This window comes from Prionailurus bengalensis, chromosome E2 (genome assembly GCF_016509475.1).
Source record: "Prionailurus bengalensis isolate Pbe53 chromosome E2, Fcat_Pben_1.1_paternal_pri, whole genome shotgun sequence".
Lineage (NCBI taxonomy): Eukaryota > Metazoa > Chordata > Mammalia > Carnivora > Felidae > Prionailurus > Prionailurus bengalensis.
In genome coordinates this window covers 43173423-43189995 of record NC_057352.1, presented here as the reverse complement: position 1 = coordinate 43189995, position 16573 = coordinate 43173423, and the positions used below count along the sequence as shown (strand labels likewise).

The 16573-nt window shown below is 44.5% G+C and overlaps 1 protein-coding gene across 2 annotated transcripts in view; it reads right to left on the bottom strand.

The window, feature by feature from the left end:
* The window catches only part of PHAF1 (phagosome assembly factor 1), a 31170-nt gene that overhangs the window by 4029 nt on the left and 10568 nt on the right, over positions 1 to 16573 (bottom strand). For both annotated transcript variants that reach the window (XM_043599492.1, XM_043599491.1), the window contains 9 exons: positions 13575 to 13658; positions 9253 to 9296; positions 6601 to 6680; positions 6232 to 6326; positions 5499 to 5596; positions 5300 to 5412; positions 2174 to 2307; positions 1624 to 1707; positions 88 to 170 (listed from right to left, as the gene is read on the bottom strand). In XM_043599492.1, coding sequence (XP_043455427.1) covers positions 88 to 170; positions 1624 to 1707; positions 2174 to 2307; positions 5300 to 5412; positions 5499 to 5596; positions 6232 to 6326; positions 6601 to 6680; positions 9253 to 9296; positions 13575 to 13658 — 815 coding nt within the window. The remainder of the gene's footprint in view (positions 1 to 87; positions 171 to 1623; positions 1708 to 2173; positions 2308 to 5299; positions 5413 to 5498; positions 5597 to 6231; positions 6327 to 6600; positions 6681 to 9252; positions 9297 to 13574; positions 13659 to 16573) is intronic.

Sequence of the window (16573 nt, the reverse complement as noted above, 5' to 3'; positions counted from 1 at the left end):
TAGTGAGCATTCAAAGCCACAGCTCTCTTTTACTGGGAATTTTTAGTTCAAGCTCAGTTTTGGAGGGGCAGGTACAGGTATACTCACATGTTAAAATTATAATGCCCAGGGTAATTGGTGTGTAGGACAAACTTCTTCACTTTGTGTGTATTTGCGTCAAAGAGGATATCCTGGGATAGAAAACAAGGATTTCCAAGTAGGGAAAGTTACTGAGGTTGGGAAAGGACATGTCCAACTCAGAGATGGCCACTTCATAATAGAGATGCCTCTGGACAACAGCCTTCTGCCAAACAACAGTCAAGGGAGCAGCTGAGGCAAGCAGCCTTAACTGGACATTTTCAGTAAAGGGGGGGAACCCAATCATCTGTGGGTCTCCCATTCCAAACTTGGTAGCAGCAGGCCAAGCAGGTTTGTGGGCTACAGCTGCCACTGCTTGGGAACTCAAACCTATCATGGAGATCTTGCCTAACAAGCACTCAATTAAAAACTCTTGGCTTAAAGGTCACCAAGAAGATTCAGTGACCACCTGACTTTTCAGAGGCTCAAGGCATCTAATTACTCTGAATGCCATGACCGCAAGACCCTTCTGGCTTCCATTAGGCCCTCTCTGTGAGAATCAGTGACCCTGGGAAATGAAAATCCAGCTTCTGACCAGGATTCAGACTTGGAGATGATGCTGCCTATCGAACACTCTCTCCTATTCACCACACCCTTCCCAGTTTCACACTCTGACAGCTGTTCAGGCCTGTGACCCCAGATTTCCCTCTGATTCCATTCCTACATTAGCTACATTAAGTCCTATTAGGGCCGGGCCATTTGTTCCATCTTTCCTGTCATTTATCATCACCGGTCCTTGACCTCAAGAGGTTCAGTTTACAAAGCACCATTCTCTCTGCCACTGTCCTACCTCAAGAGTTTATGAGCCTGCTGCCGTGCCCCTACTACCCCTGGCTCCTTTGGTCTTTATCCACATAGGCAGACCCAGTATCTCCTCTCTCCCTCTCCAGAATCTACCCTTTCTTTGCTGTTTCAGGAACTCAGGCCCTAGAAGGCTCAAAGGTTAGAAGAATCAAGGTCCAGGCCAACCCTGCCCTAAGAGATGTATCCTGCTAGGGCAGGGTTTACACAACTTCTCTCACACACATCCCATCTACTAGCAGGACTGTCAGCACTGACAGTGGCCACAAGCTCTGTTCAGCACCCTACATCCAGAACACAGGGCCACAGCAATGCCTCTGGGGTGATCCCCTGCAAATACATAAGCACACCCCTACTTTTTAGTCTCCCTATTTTGTGACTCCAGAAGAGGGTCCTGTGTTCTACAAACAGGCAGATCCCAAAATAGGTTAATTGGGATGACTCCCACAGCCGCCACCTTTGCAGCACGCTTCCCTCAATAAAGAAGCCAAGACATACCAGGGAACCTGTGTTTCTAAGCAATCTTGGTGGCAGGGAAGGCCCACTTTGGGGTACCAATGCAAGGCAGCACTGGGCAAAGCCAGCTGGGGCTAGTTTTCCTGCTGCCAGGCATGGTTACGAGCTCCACATGTACACAAAGGTATGCCCAGGTGCATGGTCCACCACCACAGAAATCCAACATTTCTCTCAGGAATCAGAACTTACCACTCCAAGAGTGAAGTAGTTAAAAAAGTAGTCATTGCACTTGGATGGAACTTGTTTATGAGGGGAAGGAGAATGAATTTTCATCTGTTAGGAAAAAAATAAAATAAAATCCAACCCCTTAATACAGTTCTTGGATTAACTGCAAGTCTACAAATTGTGCTTTGTGTGTAACATTAAGCTATCAGGTGAGCAAGAGTGTCAGAGTCCCTGCTGCTAGTGCTGAGTAACACTGAGCTTTGGTTGACTACAGACTAAGCCCTGGTATCCAAGAAAAGGCAGGACAATCTGATCAACAGGATCAGACAAGAGCTTTCAATTTAATTCTTTGTCAACTGTAATAGACCAGGTTCTATGGAAAAACAACAATTTATATTTACTTGATATTAAGTTAATATTGATTAAAAAAGAAAAGTGGGGCTGGCTCAGTCAGTAGGTAGAGCATGTGACTCTTGACATTGGGGTTGCAAGTTAGAGCCCCATGTTGGGAGTAGTGTGTACTTAAAAAAAGAGAGAGACTGCCTTTTTGACTTTATAAACACATTTCCCCTACCTTGTCTTCTGACTTATAGAAGACCTTGTGTGGAGAGCCAAGCATGCTAAGAACATCTTGGCAGGAATCACCAAAATACACTGAACGTTCAAATACCCGCATCTTGGCATCTGCTAATAGGCCAGGTCCACAACCTGCAGAGGAGAAGGGGGAGGTGGTCAGGTTCCCAGCCAGGGCCTGAGATGCTGCAGCCTAAGGCCCAGGGGCTCCCAGAGAGGCCACTTGCTGCATGCTGCATTATTAGCTCTGGCTGAGGGGCAAGACTGCATATAAGCAGAAATACCAAGTCATACAGCTTGTGATGTTATGAGAGATCACCATCTACTTGAAATAATCCCAGAGACTCATTCAATCCCACAAAAGTGATGTGGAGCTCTGGAAACTTTATTCAGTCACCAAATATTTACTTATTAACTACGATGGGATAGACACTTTGTTAGATATTGAGGAAACATGCTGGGCAAAACAAGTGCAGTCTCTGTCCTTATTGGAGCTTATGGTGTGAAGATCCCAATCCCACACCACACAACTGTGGTACAATAAACAGCAGCATAGGTGCTATGGAAGTATAGAATGAGGTTCTATCTCTTGCCACTTTCTAGGTCCTGACAAGATACAAGAATTTATGTTAAGAGGGGCTTCTCGGGGCGCCTGGGTGGCGCAGTCGGTTAAGCGTCCGACTTCAGCCAGGTCACGATCTCGCGGTCCGTGAGTTCGAGCCCCGCGTCGGGCTCTGGGCTGATGGCTCGGAGCCTGGAGCCTGTTTCCGATTCTGTGTCTCCCTCTCTCTCTGCCCCTCCCCCGTTCATGCTCTGTCTCTCTCTGTCCCAAAAATAAATAAATGTTGAAAAAAAAAAAAAAAAAAAAAAAGAGGGGCTTCTCAATGGTAACCTCCAACCAGAGACTGGACCTAAAGAAAAAAAGCACTCTATAAAAAAGCCAAGAGTGAAACATCCATTAACTCATCCCTAATTCTACAAATACTGATAGACCCACTAACACTCAAAAACGAAAACCAGAGAAGTGGGAGGATAAGAAAACCCGATTTGCCACGAGTTTCTTCTTTGGGAAGAATCTTTAATCCCTGACTCTAATACATTTCAGAAACAGTTCCAGTTAAACACACACATAGCAGCAGCTGTGGAATACCAATAGACACTCCTAACAGGAAGATTTTCCCCATTCTGTGGATGGAAAGACAAAGTATTTTCTGTCTCCTCCACCGGGGGAAAAAAAAAAAGGTGGGGGAGGTACCTGGGTGGCTCAGTTGGTTAAGCTTCTGACTCTTGATCTTGGCTCAGGTTATGATTTCCCTGTTCATGGGACTGAGCCCTGAGTTGGGCTTGGCGCTGACATCACAGAGCCTGCTTGGGATTCTCTCCCTCTCTGCCCCTACCTTGCTCATGTTCTTTTTCTCAAAATAAACTTTTTTTTTTCTTTTGTAAAAGGCAAGAACCTGAGGAAGACTGAATTTCCTGGTCCATGATAACCACCATCACCTTACTCTGCACAGAACTTTATAATTGACAAGGCTCTTTATAATAATCCATTTATTATATAGGGAAGACTTCAGGAATCCACAATCTGAAATAAGTTGGTACCGAGTTCTTCAACTAATCCAAGAATCTTCAGTCACAGCACATATACAATGAGTGGCAAATAAGGTTGTGTTTAAATTAACTAGGTCCTGGGAAAACCATAGTCCACATTAACCTCGGTCTATATATCTTGCAGTTTTGGCAATCCTGGCTGACCACCAAAAGTCCTATACTGTAAGCCCAAAGTCCCCAGGTACACTTGTGAATATGCAGATGGAGCTTCTAGGAAGGCACTCTTCACAGGTGAGTCTTCTCTCTTGTCTCACTCTACCTGAAGCCTACCCAGGTAAAGTACCTGGGTTTTAGGAGCCTATTTTAGCTTCTGATTCCCTGGAGTGAATCTTCCTATAAGTTATTGTGAGGACCAAGATAGATAGAACTGTCTTCTTATCTTAAAAGCATCGCTGTACCTGCACTCCACAGGAAACATGTGAGAAATGGGTTGGCTGAGACAAGTTACGCTTGCCAAAGGAAACTCTCAACGAGTACTAGATTGGACAGTAACTTGGGTGAGTCCCTGACTTAAAGTGTCTCCCCAACTCATCCGGCAAGCAGTGAGATGTGACTGCTGGGAGTGTGCTATACAAGGTGGAAGTCAGAACTGGAGAGTCCCCGCTCCCAACAGACTCCTGCTGTCACTTGGGATAACTGTGCCATCCTTGACTACCTCAGTGTTTCAAGGAGTGATCCTTCTGACAAGAAAGACCCTAGATTGACCTTGTTGCTACATCTCAATTCTCTCAAACAGTATAGCTCAAGTGCAACATTAGTTTTCTGCTTGGCTAGAAAACCACACTTTTAGAAATTTCTAACCTGGAGGTGGGGAACTATCTAACTGCTCAGGGGAGTGACTTCAGAGTTCATACACCAGATTCTTCATAGTTAAGAACTAGTGCCTTAGAAACGAATGCAAGACCCCAATTTATGAACAAACACTGGCTAGGCATAGCTCCTATGCTGGCACCCAGGCCAAAGGCACGGAGGCAAACTCGACATAGGAGATCCCCGTACTACTAATACGAAGCATGACCCAAGGTCCAAAGTAGCTGAGATTGGCCATGCCACACAAGGAAATCACAAATGAGACATGGATCCTAGAGAGACCAGCCACTGAAGACAGCAGCTCTTTTTTTGTTCATAGTCAGCAAAACTCTCAGTGGATGTGGCCAAACCAGAATTCAAGAAGTCCCTTCTGCCAGCCTCCTGAGAACTGGGCATAAGGGGTAGAAAAGGGCAGAACACTCCAATATCGAAGCTCATAACATGCATCTCTAGTAAACAGCCTGGGAACAACTGAAAATCTACATAAGCACACAGAAGGCTATATACATGCTAGGAGAAGCAATGCTACTGTTACTTATTAAGATTTACTAATGACAAAACTGTGTCTTGTCCTTTTTCATTAAATTTAAATGAAAGCTTTAACCATAAGTATCTACATTATCTTGTACCAACTACCTCTAAGCATGTGGGATTTTAGACCGTCTCAACATGAATATAATCCACCACCCCAAGGCCAGTAACTGACCTGCAGCAAGTAGCCGAAGTCGTAAACCTGAGGGTCCAGTTCCATCTCGAAGAACATCTACACTCTCAGCATACACATTGCCAAGGAAACAGCTCAGGGGCATCACGGGAGCCCTGGAGGCAGGCACAGAATGAGCAGAGGCTTCACCCTCCCTCCCAGGGAGCCCATGGCCCATGAAGCTTGTGCTCCCCAAACGCACTTGGTATCCTGTAGGCTGTTTCCACTGTAGATGTACATTCGTTTCACAGTTGCTCCGTGGGGTATCTGGAGAGAAGCTAGACCATGGGCAAAATTGGGCTGCAAACACAGGACAAAAGTTTTACTGAGAGCCCACTGCAGGCCATATGGCCCAGGCTCTGGCATTTCTCCAGCACTCATGGTCTTCAAGAACTGGCCAGGTCAAAGCTAAACAACAGTTAAACCTGGCTCCAGGTCAATAAACTCACCCCATCCATTCAAGTTCATCTTTCATTTTACTCAGTTTTTCTTTCCTTCATCAAGAAAAACATGCAGGAATGCTTCCTTTAATAAAATGTAAGCCTTACAAACATCTATCATTTCACGACCCTAAGGATGCTGCTACCTAAGGATGAATGAAACATTTTGCTAAAAGCAATAAATAACTGAAAATCCAGAATGAATTATCTCAAACTCTAGGTTACTGAAAAAAACACAGTGATTTAGTTTTAAAGCAAGGCAAACTGGATTTATCTCTGAAAATCCTCACTCTGCAGTGGGAAGTGCCCTCCCCCTGGGAATGCTGGCTCAGGCTTTGTTCTTGCTATCAGTCCTATCCATGTTGGCCCCTAAAGACCTCAGAGATGAGGAAACCAAAGAAAGGGTACCTATCCAACCTCCCCAGTGGCACTGTCTGCTGGGCCCATATCACCTGGGTACTGGGTGACAAATACCATGGGAAGGGAAGGGCTAACCTCGTACTTGGGAGCCTCAGTCCACGAGTCTAACTGAAAAGAGAAAGACAGTCCTCTGAAGTTGAGGTGGAAGAGCTGCTCAGCGGAGTTGTACACTGTAAGAGTGGGGAGGAGAAAACGACATGGTTGAATGGTACCAGAGATGAGAATACAAACTAGCCTGGTAACACCTTCCTTGTGCCTGATTCTTGAACTGACTTACTAGGGTGAAAACAAGAGGGAGAAGCTTTCCCTCACACCCAAGTATCAACCCACAAATTCTACCAGAACCTGGCTTCCTGTAGGAAGGGGCACTAGGGCTGGGATGGTGCCACTTGCCAGGCTTATCATTATAGGCTGTGACAGAGGAAACAGATAGACTTGGCTTACCTCCAGGATGGGTCGCACCAAAAGACTGGTCAATCTGCTCAATGGTGGGAGCTATGGCCTGAGAGTTAAAATGCACTCCACTGAAAAACAAAGATGCTTTTCAGGTCACTGAAGATGGTGGCTGGAAGAGTTATTCTTAAAACACAGGCAGGTGAGCCTACAAGTATGTCAAAACACAAGTTTAATTAAAGAACTTTTTTTTTTTTAAATGTTTATTTTTGAGACAGAGAGAGACAGAGCATGAATGGGGGAGGGTCAGAGAGAGACGGAGACACAGAATCCAAAACAGGCACAGGCTCCAGGCTCTGAGCTGTCAGCACAGAGCCCGACGCGGGGCTCGAACCCACAGACCACGAGATCATGACCTGAGCCGAAATCGGACACTCAACCGACTGAGCCACCCAGGCGCCCCTAATTAAAGAACTTTTAAGTGAAGGATAATTAATGGGGTCAGAATAAATCAAGTCTCCTGAGACTGACATATTGAATTGATCCTCTAGAGCCTCCCAAGACATGTGTGGTCACCGGGCACAATTTAGAAGGAAATAAACTCAGTCTCAGCCCTATGGCATTTGGACTTGGATAAAGAGGGACCCCAGGAAGAGAGAGTATGAATGTGTTTTCTCAGGATGCCTATTAGCAGTTTGGCTTGAAAAGGAACTTTCTTAAAAAGGGATGAACATCTTAAGAGAACAGTGTATAACCAAGCAAAGCAGCTTGCTTTCTTACTAGGCAGAAGAACCAGCCAGCACCCATGGACTAGGTTAACAGGTAGGTTGGGGGTGAGGGGCAGATCCTATGCAAAGAGGAAAAACCCAAGGGGCAGGGGCTTGGGAATGAAGAGCAACACATGATTTCAGATGATGAGCATGTAAAGAGAATGCTTAAAGGTTAATTTAAAAGTTAGTATAATTCATGGAACACCTCTTTTTTTAACCAGGCATGGTGACAAGTGCTTTGCCAGCAGTATCTCATGTCATCTTCCTAACCTAGTAGCCACGTACTGGCTTCATTTCTCTGATGGAAAAACAAGCCTAGAGAGGTTAAGTGACTTGCCCAAGGTCACAGAGGTAACAGAATGATGAACACAGGGCAGTCTAACCCAGAACCTCATGATTTTACCCACCACTAATTCTTGTTATTTATTTAATTTTACCTACCACCTTTAAAAAAAACAAGTATGAGGTGGTATCTCATTGTAGTTTTTTTTTTTTTTTTAATATAATTTATTGTCAAATTGGCTTACATACAACACCCAGGGCTCATCCCAACAAGTGCCCTCCTCAATGCCTATCACCCATTTCCCCCTCTCCCCAACCCCCACATCCACCCTCAGTTTGTTCTCTGTATTTGAGAGTCTCTTGTGGTTTGCCTCCCTCTCTCTGTTTGTAACTATTTTTTCCCCTTCCTTTCTCCCACGGACTTCTGTTAACTTTCTCAAGATCCACATATGAGTGAAAACATATGATATCTGTTCTTCTCTGACTTATTTCACTCAGCATAATCCCCTCCAGTTCCATCCACGTTACTACAAATGGCATGATTTCATTCTTTCTCATTGCCAAGTAGTATTCCATTGTATATATAAAGGACATCTCCTTTATCCAGTCATCAGTCGATGGACATTTAGGCTCTTTCCATTATTTGGCTATTGTTGAAAGCACTGCTATAAACATTGGGGTACATATGCCCCTATGCATCAGCACTCCTGTATCCCTTGGGTAGTGCTATTGCTGGGTCAAAGGTACCCACCACTAACTCTTAAGAGGGAAAAGACAAAGAAAGGCTCCAACAAAACTAAAAGACAAAAAGAAATCTGCAAGGGGCCAGTACTATTACACATTTGCTTTATCCACTTCTCTATTGGCAAATGTTGCTTGAGCCAGCCCCAGGAATTGGACCCTTTCACGCCCTCACAAAGGGAAAGGGAAGCCCGTTAAGGAAGCTTACTAAACGGAGTATTCTAGATGGTAGCACAGCACCTTGCCATAAAGGGTGCTCAAATATTAGTTCATGATATAGGCCACCCCCATTTTCATTCTAAGAAGTAGATTTTGGGGTGCCTGGGTGGCTCAGTCGGTTGGGCATCCGGCTTCGGCTCAGGTCATGATCTTGTGGTAACGAGTTCGAGTCCTGCGTCAGGCTCTATGCTGACCGCCTGGAGCCTGTTTCAGATTCTGTGTCTCCCTCTCTCTGACCCTCCCCCCGTTCATGCTCTGTTTCTCTCTGTCTGAAAAATAAACATTAAAAAAAAAAAAAAACTTTTAAAAAAGAAGTAGATTTTGGCCCCCAAATAGAGGTCCCTTTGGCATTCCCTTTAGCATAGAGGCTTTGGGGTCAGACCTATTTGGGGAGGGCAGCTATGACCCAGAAGACAGTCACGTCACCACCTCTAAGCTGAGGTCCTGCTTTGCTGTAAGGATTAAATGAACTGACATATATGAGAAGTGTTTTACACAGAGCATGTTCTTAACAACACTTCCTTCTCTTCCTTGGGAAGCTAAGTAGGTTTGGAGGCTGCCTGAGGAAATCATGGTACCAGGTTGTAATCCTGGAACTGCTAGGAATGGGAATTCTTTATTAACTTAATGAGAGTAATAAAGTCCATTTGTACCAATCCTGTGACATAGAGCAACAGGGGAGAAAACTTACCAATATTTTAACTTTACTTTAGTCAAGTCATATACTTCAATCACCTAAAAGAAAAAAAAATCAAATTTTAAGCATTGGTAATGCTCTGCAGTTGAAAGAGATGGATTAAAAAGACATTTATAGGGGTGCCTGAGAGGCTCAGTCAGTTGAGTGTCCGACTCTGGATTTTGGCTCAGGTCACAATCCTGGGGTCATGGGACTGAGTCCCTCATCGGGCTCTGTGCTCGATGTGGAGCCTACTTGAGATTCACTCTCTCTATCCTCCTCTGCCCCTCTCCCCAACTCATGTACTGTATCTCTCTAAAATAAAATTAAAAAAAAAAAAAAAAAAGAAAGAAAAGAAAAGAAAAGACACTTATAGTGGGGCACCTGGCTGGCTCAGTTGATAGAATACACAACTCTTGATCTCGGGGTTGTGAGCTCTAGCTACTCATTGGGTGTAAAGATTACTTAAAAATAAAATCCTAATAAAAAAGACATTTATAGAATAGTGAAGAAAAAAAATCTATCACTAGCCAAAATTCTCCTGAAGCACTGCATATTACATTTTATTCTCATTTTAAATCTGGAGGAAAAACTGATACCACACACACAGCATAACCTCTCCTTTCCCTTCATCCAGATTGTTGAACAGATGCCCGTGGAGGCTGTGGGTCAAAGATCCTTTATCTAATCTACTGCTGGGTCATATAGAAGACTGTACATACAGAACAGTGGAAACCTCCACAGAAACAAATTCACATAGTATAAAGGTTAAAACTATGGACAAAACCTTGGATACTGAGCCCCCTTCCTGCTATTGCACACTTTGCTGCATTAAAAAGACCCCAGACCCAGTCACTTTCAAAATCAGCTTTAAAATACTGTGGTTTACAAAACAAAAAAGATGGGGGGAGGCCTATCTTGCTAGAAAACAAGTCATATTAGGTTAGGACAAGTGTGACAATATTCAAATATGTATACATATCTCTATTGAAGGGTACCTGGAGAACATCAGTGCCCTTGTGTAGTTTCAAGGGGTTCAGCCTTTAATTAAATGCCAAGAACTCAGGGCAAAGACAAAGGTATTGCTAAAACACTCAGCTACTAGTGGTGCCAAATAATGAGCACTATGAAGTCTTCTACGCAAGAAACATGGCTGGCCAAGGCCTGAAGAACCAGCTACTACCCTCCAGTTGGGAGTTCTGGCCCTTACTGTAGAGGAACAAGCAGAGCTGGTTCAGTGTCTGTTTGCCCTGACAATATGGGCCTCATCCTAGAAGGAGCTGTGGGGCCCTGCATGCAGAAGCATCTGGAACTACCAAAGAAAATGAGACATATTAGTTTACTCTTGGCCAGACCTTATCTCTAACTTTGTTTAGTGGTCATAACACTGAACCACAAGTTGGGCACCTCTGAATTATAATGCAGCTCTTCTAATCCTACTTGCTAAGAGTAACTCCCTCTGCTGGGCAGACACAGCACTTCAATCAACTCTTTCCTATACTATTTGTGTATGCCATTCACCAGTACCACACTAAGTTAAGCCCTTTTTTAAGGTCTGGCTCATTAGTTTGCACAGGAAAGGTACTCAAAACATCAGACAAGTCTGACTGTTACGAAGTCAGCTAAGGGCAATGTGAAACTAGAAAACATGAAAGGAGGTGCCAAGAGAGGTCATTAAAGGAAGAACAGGGGAACAGCTGTGATTCATAATAAGATACTCAGTGTCCCTTCAGACAGCTCCGGCATGGCAGTATATCATGCCAAACTGGTATATCATTTCACCAAGGCCAGGGCCCCATGCTGGCAGAGAGCCTCACCCTTTAGCCAGAAGCCTTGCTTGTATGGCAGGAACAGGCACTCTGCCTCCCTTATTGCCACCCCTACAGCTGGCCAATGACCACCCAAGGGCTTCCCACCACTCACCCTGTGGCGGTGGGCCTCCAGGATGTTCCTTCTGTGTCGCTGTCACCCACCTGCCAATAACCCCGACCAACATTTATGGGTGTTTCAACCCTGCCTGCCTAATGGGAAAACAATGGACCAGAGTTAACCACAGGGCATATGTAGGATGGCACTTGTGGCAAGAGACCCAGAGTACCAACCATCTTGGAGTCCTTCATGTCACCAGGACAATCAACAAGCAGATCTGGCCCATGGAGCTTGCTGGGCCACAGGGACAAGCAGCTGGGGAAGTCTGAACTTCATGATTTACCACCCACTGGGCTGGAAAACACCTTGATTTCCCAGAGGAGAAGCCATGGCAGCAGCCAAGATAGGAAAGGAGAAGACAGGTAGCTGTGAAGGTTGAAATTTGTGAAGCCTCATTCTGTAGGGCTTTCTTATAGGCAGGGAGTTGAGGGGATGAGGAAACTGCAGGAGACAGCATCAGGGAAAAGTGGATTCTTTTTATTTTTTATGTTTCTTTATTTATTTTGAGAAAGAGTGCACAAGAAGGAGAGGGCAGAGAGAGAGAGGGAGAGAGAGAAAGAATGCCAAGCAGGCTCCGCGCTGCCAGGAAAGAACCCGACGCAGGGCTCGAAGTCATGTAAGACCACGACCTGAGCTGAAATCAAGAGTCAGACGCTTAACCGACTGAGACAACCAGGCACCCTGAGAAGAGTATTCTTAAGTGCTTGGATGGAGGGGCAGGCACATGGGTCAGGTCAAACCTGATGCTGACCAAGGGCACCTGAGAATCACTTCCTCAGTTTCCAGAGGCTCCAGCAGGGTCCCAGGCCCTCCTCTTCATAGGGACCCCACAGAAAGCAGAAGAGAAGGTTCTAATTACTTCCTTTCTCATTCAAATTGTACTTCTCATTCTTCACATTTCTCCAGAGTGTGCTCACACAATTTTATTCAGCTTTTATCACATTTATTTTCCATATACATCAACAGAAGCTAAGTCATTTCTACTCCCAGTGGCTATCACACACTGGTAATTCAGGGTTAAAAGCTTGGCAGACCACTCATCCTCTGTCCTTCCTTTGTCTCACTGGGAAACAGTACAGCTCACAGGCTTAAGTTGGGAAATGCACAGGAAGCATTCAGCGATGTGCCTAATCTGCACCAAGTACTCACTTAATATTTGATACTGTCCTCATCATGCTGTGATTCTATGATGGGCTGCCTAGCCATCCCCTTTTGCTGTCCATGTAGGTTATTTCCAGCTTTTCATTACTATGAAAAGCACTGCTATACGTATCTGTCAACATTACCTTCCTTATAATCTTCTGGGGTTATGTCTCCTAAAGTGGACTTACCTAGCTAAAACAAATAACTCTTTGTAAAGGTGTTTCCAGATTAATTTTCCCTGATTTGTAATGAAGCCACACTGATGACCATTCTCTCCCTTTTCCCACTGTGAAACTTCTGGTCAGTGAAGACAGGATGACTGAGTCCACAAGGAGAGGCAAGGTAACTATGGGGCTAAGAATGTTCACATTTGCTTTTGAAAAACCATCATAAATGAAGAATTCCCATTCTGTGTACAGATTCCTTTTCCATGTTCTATCTTGTCTTCTTAGGAGCTCACTTGTGATGGGATGATGAGAACTAGGAAGTACCCAAGTCTTTTGGAAAGGCTACTCCATAACCTAACCAGGATAAGCACTCTGGTATGCCAATGCCCAGAGCCACATTCAACCTTGTGACTCTGAGGCATGAGTCTGTTGTCACATGACTAATCTGTGAAGCCCAGGCATTTGTAAATAGTGTATTAAAAACATCCTGGAGTGAAACAGGTGTTAGTAAATTGCACTTGAACTTAAGACAACCCTATACACCATCAAGTTGTTTGTTTACATATCCTCAATGGGGTTAAAAAATCAATTCATCACTGGTGGTGTTAAGCTGTAAATTCCAGCATTTTAGGAAGAACAGTTGTGTTTTTCACTTTCCAAGTCATATTGCTTGACCTAAGAATGAAGTAAAGCAAGATACAAAAACCTGACTAAAGTCTTTTGATCCTATTCTGCAGTTAGGCCCCATTTTTAGTACACCTGTTAAGATCTGGGATAATTTGTGCCAATAGTTAGCTCTTCTCTTGCTTTCCTTAAGTTGAATGACTTAGAATCCCCCTCCCCATAGTATTCCCCAAAGCTTTTAACACTCTTTCCCCTCCACCTCTGCAGCCTATGATTGGAGTCCCTCCCAGCCACTTTCCAACCACCCCATCCCAAGCTTCCCTCTTTTTAGAGGAACAGGCACAGCTTCCAGTCCCCAGTACTGTGGTACACCGAATCACAGGAGTCTACCCCCACTTATGAGTTTCAGAAACATCTCACAATAGCACGTAGTAATCAGCCTGACATGAAACTTTAGTTGTCATTCACAGTTACCTTAAGCCTCTGATTGAAAGCATCAAACAGCAGTTTGATCCCGTCCTGAGTCAGGTTAAGGATGAGGTCATGGCTTAGAGGAGACTGCAAAACAAAAATAAAACACTCAACAACTTACTCAACAGCACCTACCAAAAACTCACAAGTCTAAATGCAATGCACAGAGAATATGTAAGTGCAGACAGCCCCTCCCTGGCCCAACTAACAAACTGTTGTGTGAATGCAGTGTCTGCTACTTCCACCCTGAAGCTGCTGCTTCCTAACACTGGCTGAAAAGAGACTCCTTCTTCTAGGCTGTGAGAAATAATACCTGGGGGAAAGGGCCAAAATTATGTGAGTATGTAGGCCATTTTCTTTTGAGGGTCAGGGTCCACATCTACAGCATGGGTTTCCCTGTCAAACCTAGAGAGCAGTCAATGAGGAACGCAGGCCATGTAAAAAGGTCTAGTCAGGACCCAAACTTGGCAGGTAATGTTCAATGCATGTCAGCTGAACCTATGTCCATTTGTTCCCAAGGTTGTCTGTACCATCTACAGAAAACATATCCTATACTTTGACTGCTTCAGGCCATATTCCAGGACAAAGAAATACTTTGTGACGTTTATGTATGAGATGATACTCTTATTCCTTCCTTCCTTCCCCTCACCATCCCATATCACATGTGCTTCTTTCTGTAAAGCCCAAATCTAAGATCTAAGGAGTCGTATTTCTACATTTGCCCCTTCTAAGTCCTGGGGGGAAGGGAGCAGCAGCATAAAGCAGTGAACAGAGCCGGGCTTGGGTACAGGTGAGCTGGTGACCTTAACTGACTCTCAAAACTTCTCTGAGCTGTAGTTTCTTCATGGGAATACCATCATCTCTTCCCTCTAGGGTTGTTGTGGGAACGGAGATAGTAGGTCTAGATAGTAAGGTAGAAGGCACCAAGCATAGCACTGAGCATACAACACTGTTTCGTCACATCTGTCTCACTTGCCTGCTTCTGTTCCAGTGCAATCAATTCAAGGACTCGACATGTGAAGACACTCCACAGCCCTAAACCAAGCTGCCCCGCAGAAGAAAAACACCAACATCCAAAACCCTGCCACTCCTTGAAACTGGCAGAAAGCTCTCAAATGTTTAGAGAAGTTTCTTTATAGAGCCTCCCAAGGCAGGCACAGTGAATCAAAGAAGTGTGGCTGTCAGAGACAGAACTGTAGGCTGGAAGGCCAGGTGCCATTGGTGTGGGCCTCAGTGGAAAAATTCTCTCCAGAGCCTTCTGGGATTAGCTAAGACTATCTCCTCCCTCCTACCCCACTGATCTTCACAAGGTAGCAGGCCTAGGAGGTACCACCATGCCTGGCAAACACTAGAAGAAAGAATGTTGTAATTTTCCAGTAGGTCTGTATGAATGTCTAAAACCATCAGGTCTCAAGCAAGATAATAGAATGATGAACTCTGACCTTAGGTCACTTATTCTCAACCCAGAACACATTTCTAAGAGGGCTATTCCACAGCATTAAGCAGGATGAAGCAACCTTTTAGCATCCTTCAAGATCCTTGTTTGGAGTAGGAACAATGGGAGGATCGGAATTTTCTTACACTCTCCCCCAAGATCTGATCATTTTTCTCCCGGTACTGTTACAATTCAGGAGATAACTACATAATTTTCAAAAGCAAGTAAATTATCCTCACAATCAATATTTTACTAGTAAATCCTAAGTATCTCTGGAATCAAAATATACATATACTATATGGTGTGTAAGCAGGCTCTTCCAGTGATCCCAGAATTACACAGTTCTCCATATGAAATAGTTTAGTAAAGCTGTCTGCTCCTAGTCATTCATACTTTTCCCTCTAAGAAAGATGGGACCCACTTGATATGCACATTTAACCTCCAAGGTGTGATTTGCTAGAGATAAGAAGATATTTCTGAAACATTTAATGGGGCCAAACTATTCTTTGCACTTGATGGGAAGCAAGAAGACAAATGGGAAGAAATGGAAAGGAAGGCAGAAGAGGACAGGACCCACATTTAAGAAGCACAATATCAGAACTCTGAGAAACCATCTCCTCTTGATCCTCTTCAAAAGATTATTCTAGGGGCACCTGGGTGGCGCAGTCGGTTAAGCGTCCGACTTCAGCCAGGTCACGATCTCGCGGTCCGGGAGTTCGAGCCCCGCGTCGGGCTCTGGGCTGATGGCTCGGAGCCTGGAGCCTGTTTCCGATTCTGTGTCTCCCTCTCTCTCTGCCCCTCCCCTGTTCATGCTCTGTCTCTCTCTGTCCCAAAAAATAAATAAACGTTGAAAAAAAAAAATTAAAAAAAAAAAAAAGATTATTCTATTACAAGGAAACAATAACCACATTACAGAAGGAGAACCAGACTGGTTATTAACTTGTCAAAAGTTGCATAGCTAAAAAATGGGAAGAACAAGGATCTGAACCAAGAACTGGACTCAAAAATCCATGTTTTCCAACTGATTCCAGCTCCTTAGAAGACATCAGGGAAAATGAGCTTAATGCTAAAACTATTTGTACCCAAAGGTCGGGACAACAGACAACAAAAGTAGTGATGGAAGATATAAACTTCATTCTTAAAAATTTGTTTAAAAAGTTTAAAGCCGGGGCACCTGGGTGGCTCAGGTGGTTAAGCATCTGACTTCGGCTCAGGTCATGATCTTGCAGCTCCTGAATTTGAGCCCCACATTGGGCTCTGTGCTGATAGCTCAGAGCCTGGAGCCTGCTTCGGATTCTGTGTCTCCCTCTCTCTCTGCCCCTCCCCCATCCACACTCTTTGCTCTATCAAAATAAAACTAAACATTAAAAAAAAAAAATTAAAGGGGCGCCTGGGTGGCTCAGTCAGTTGCACATCCAACTCCAGCTCAGGTCATGATGTCACAGTCTGTGAGTTCGAGCCCCGTGTTGGGCTCTGTGCTGACAGCTCAGAGCCTGGAGTCTGCTTCAGATTCTGTGTCTCCCTCTCTCTTTGCCCCTCCCCTGCTCTTGTTCTGTCTCTCTCTGTC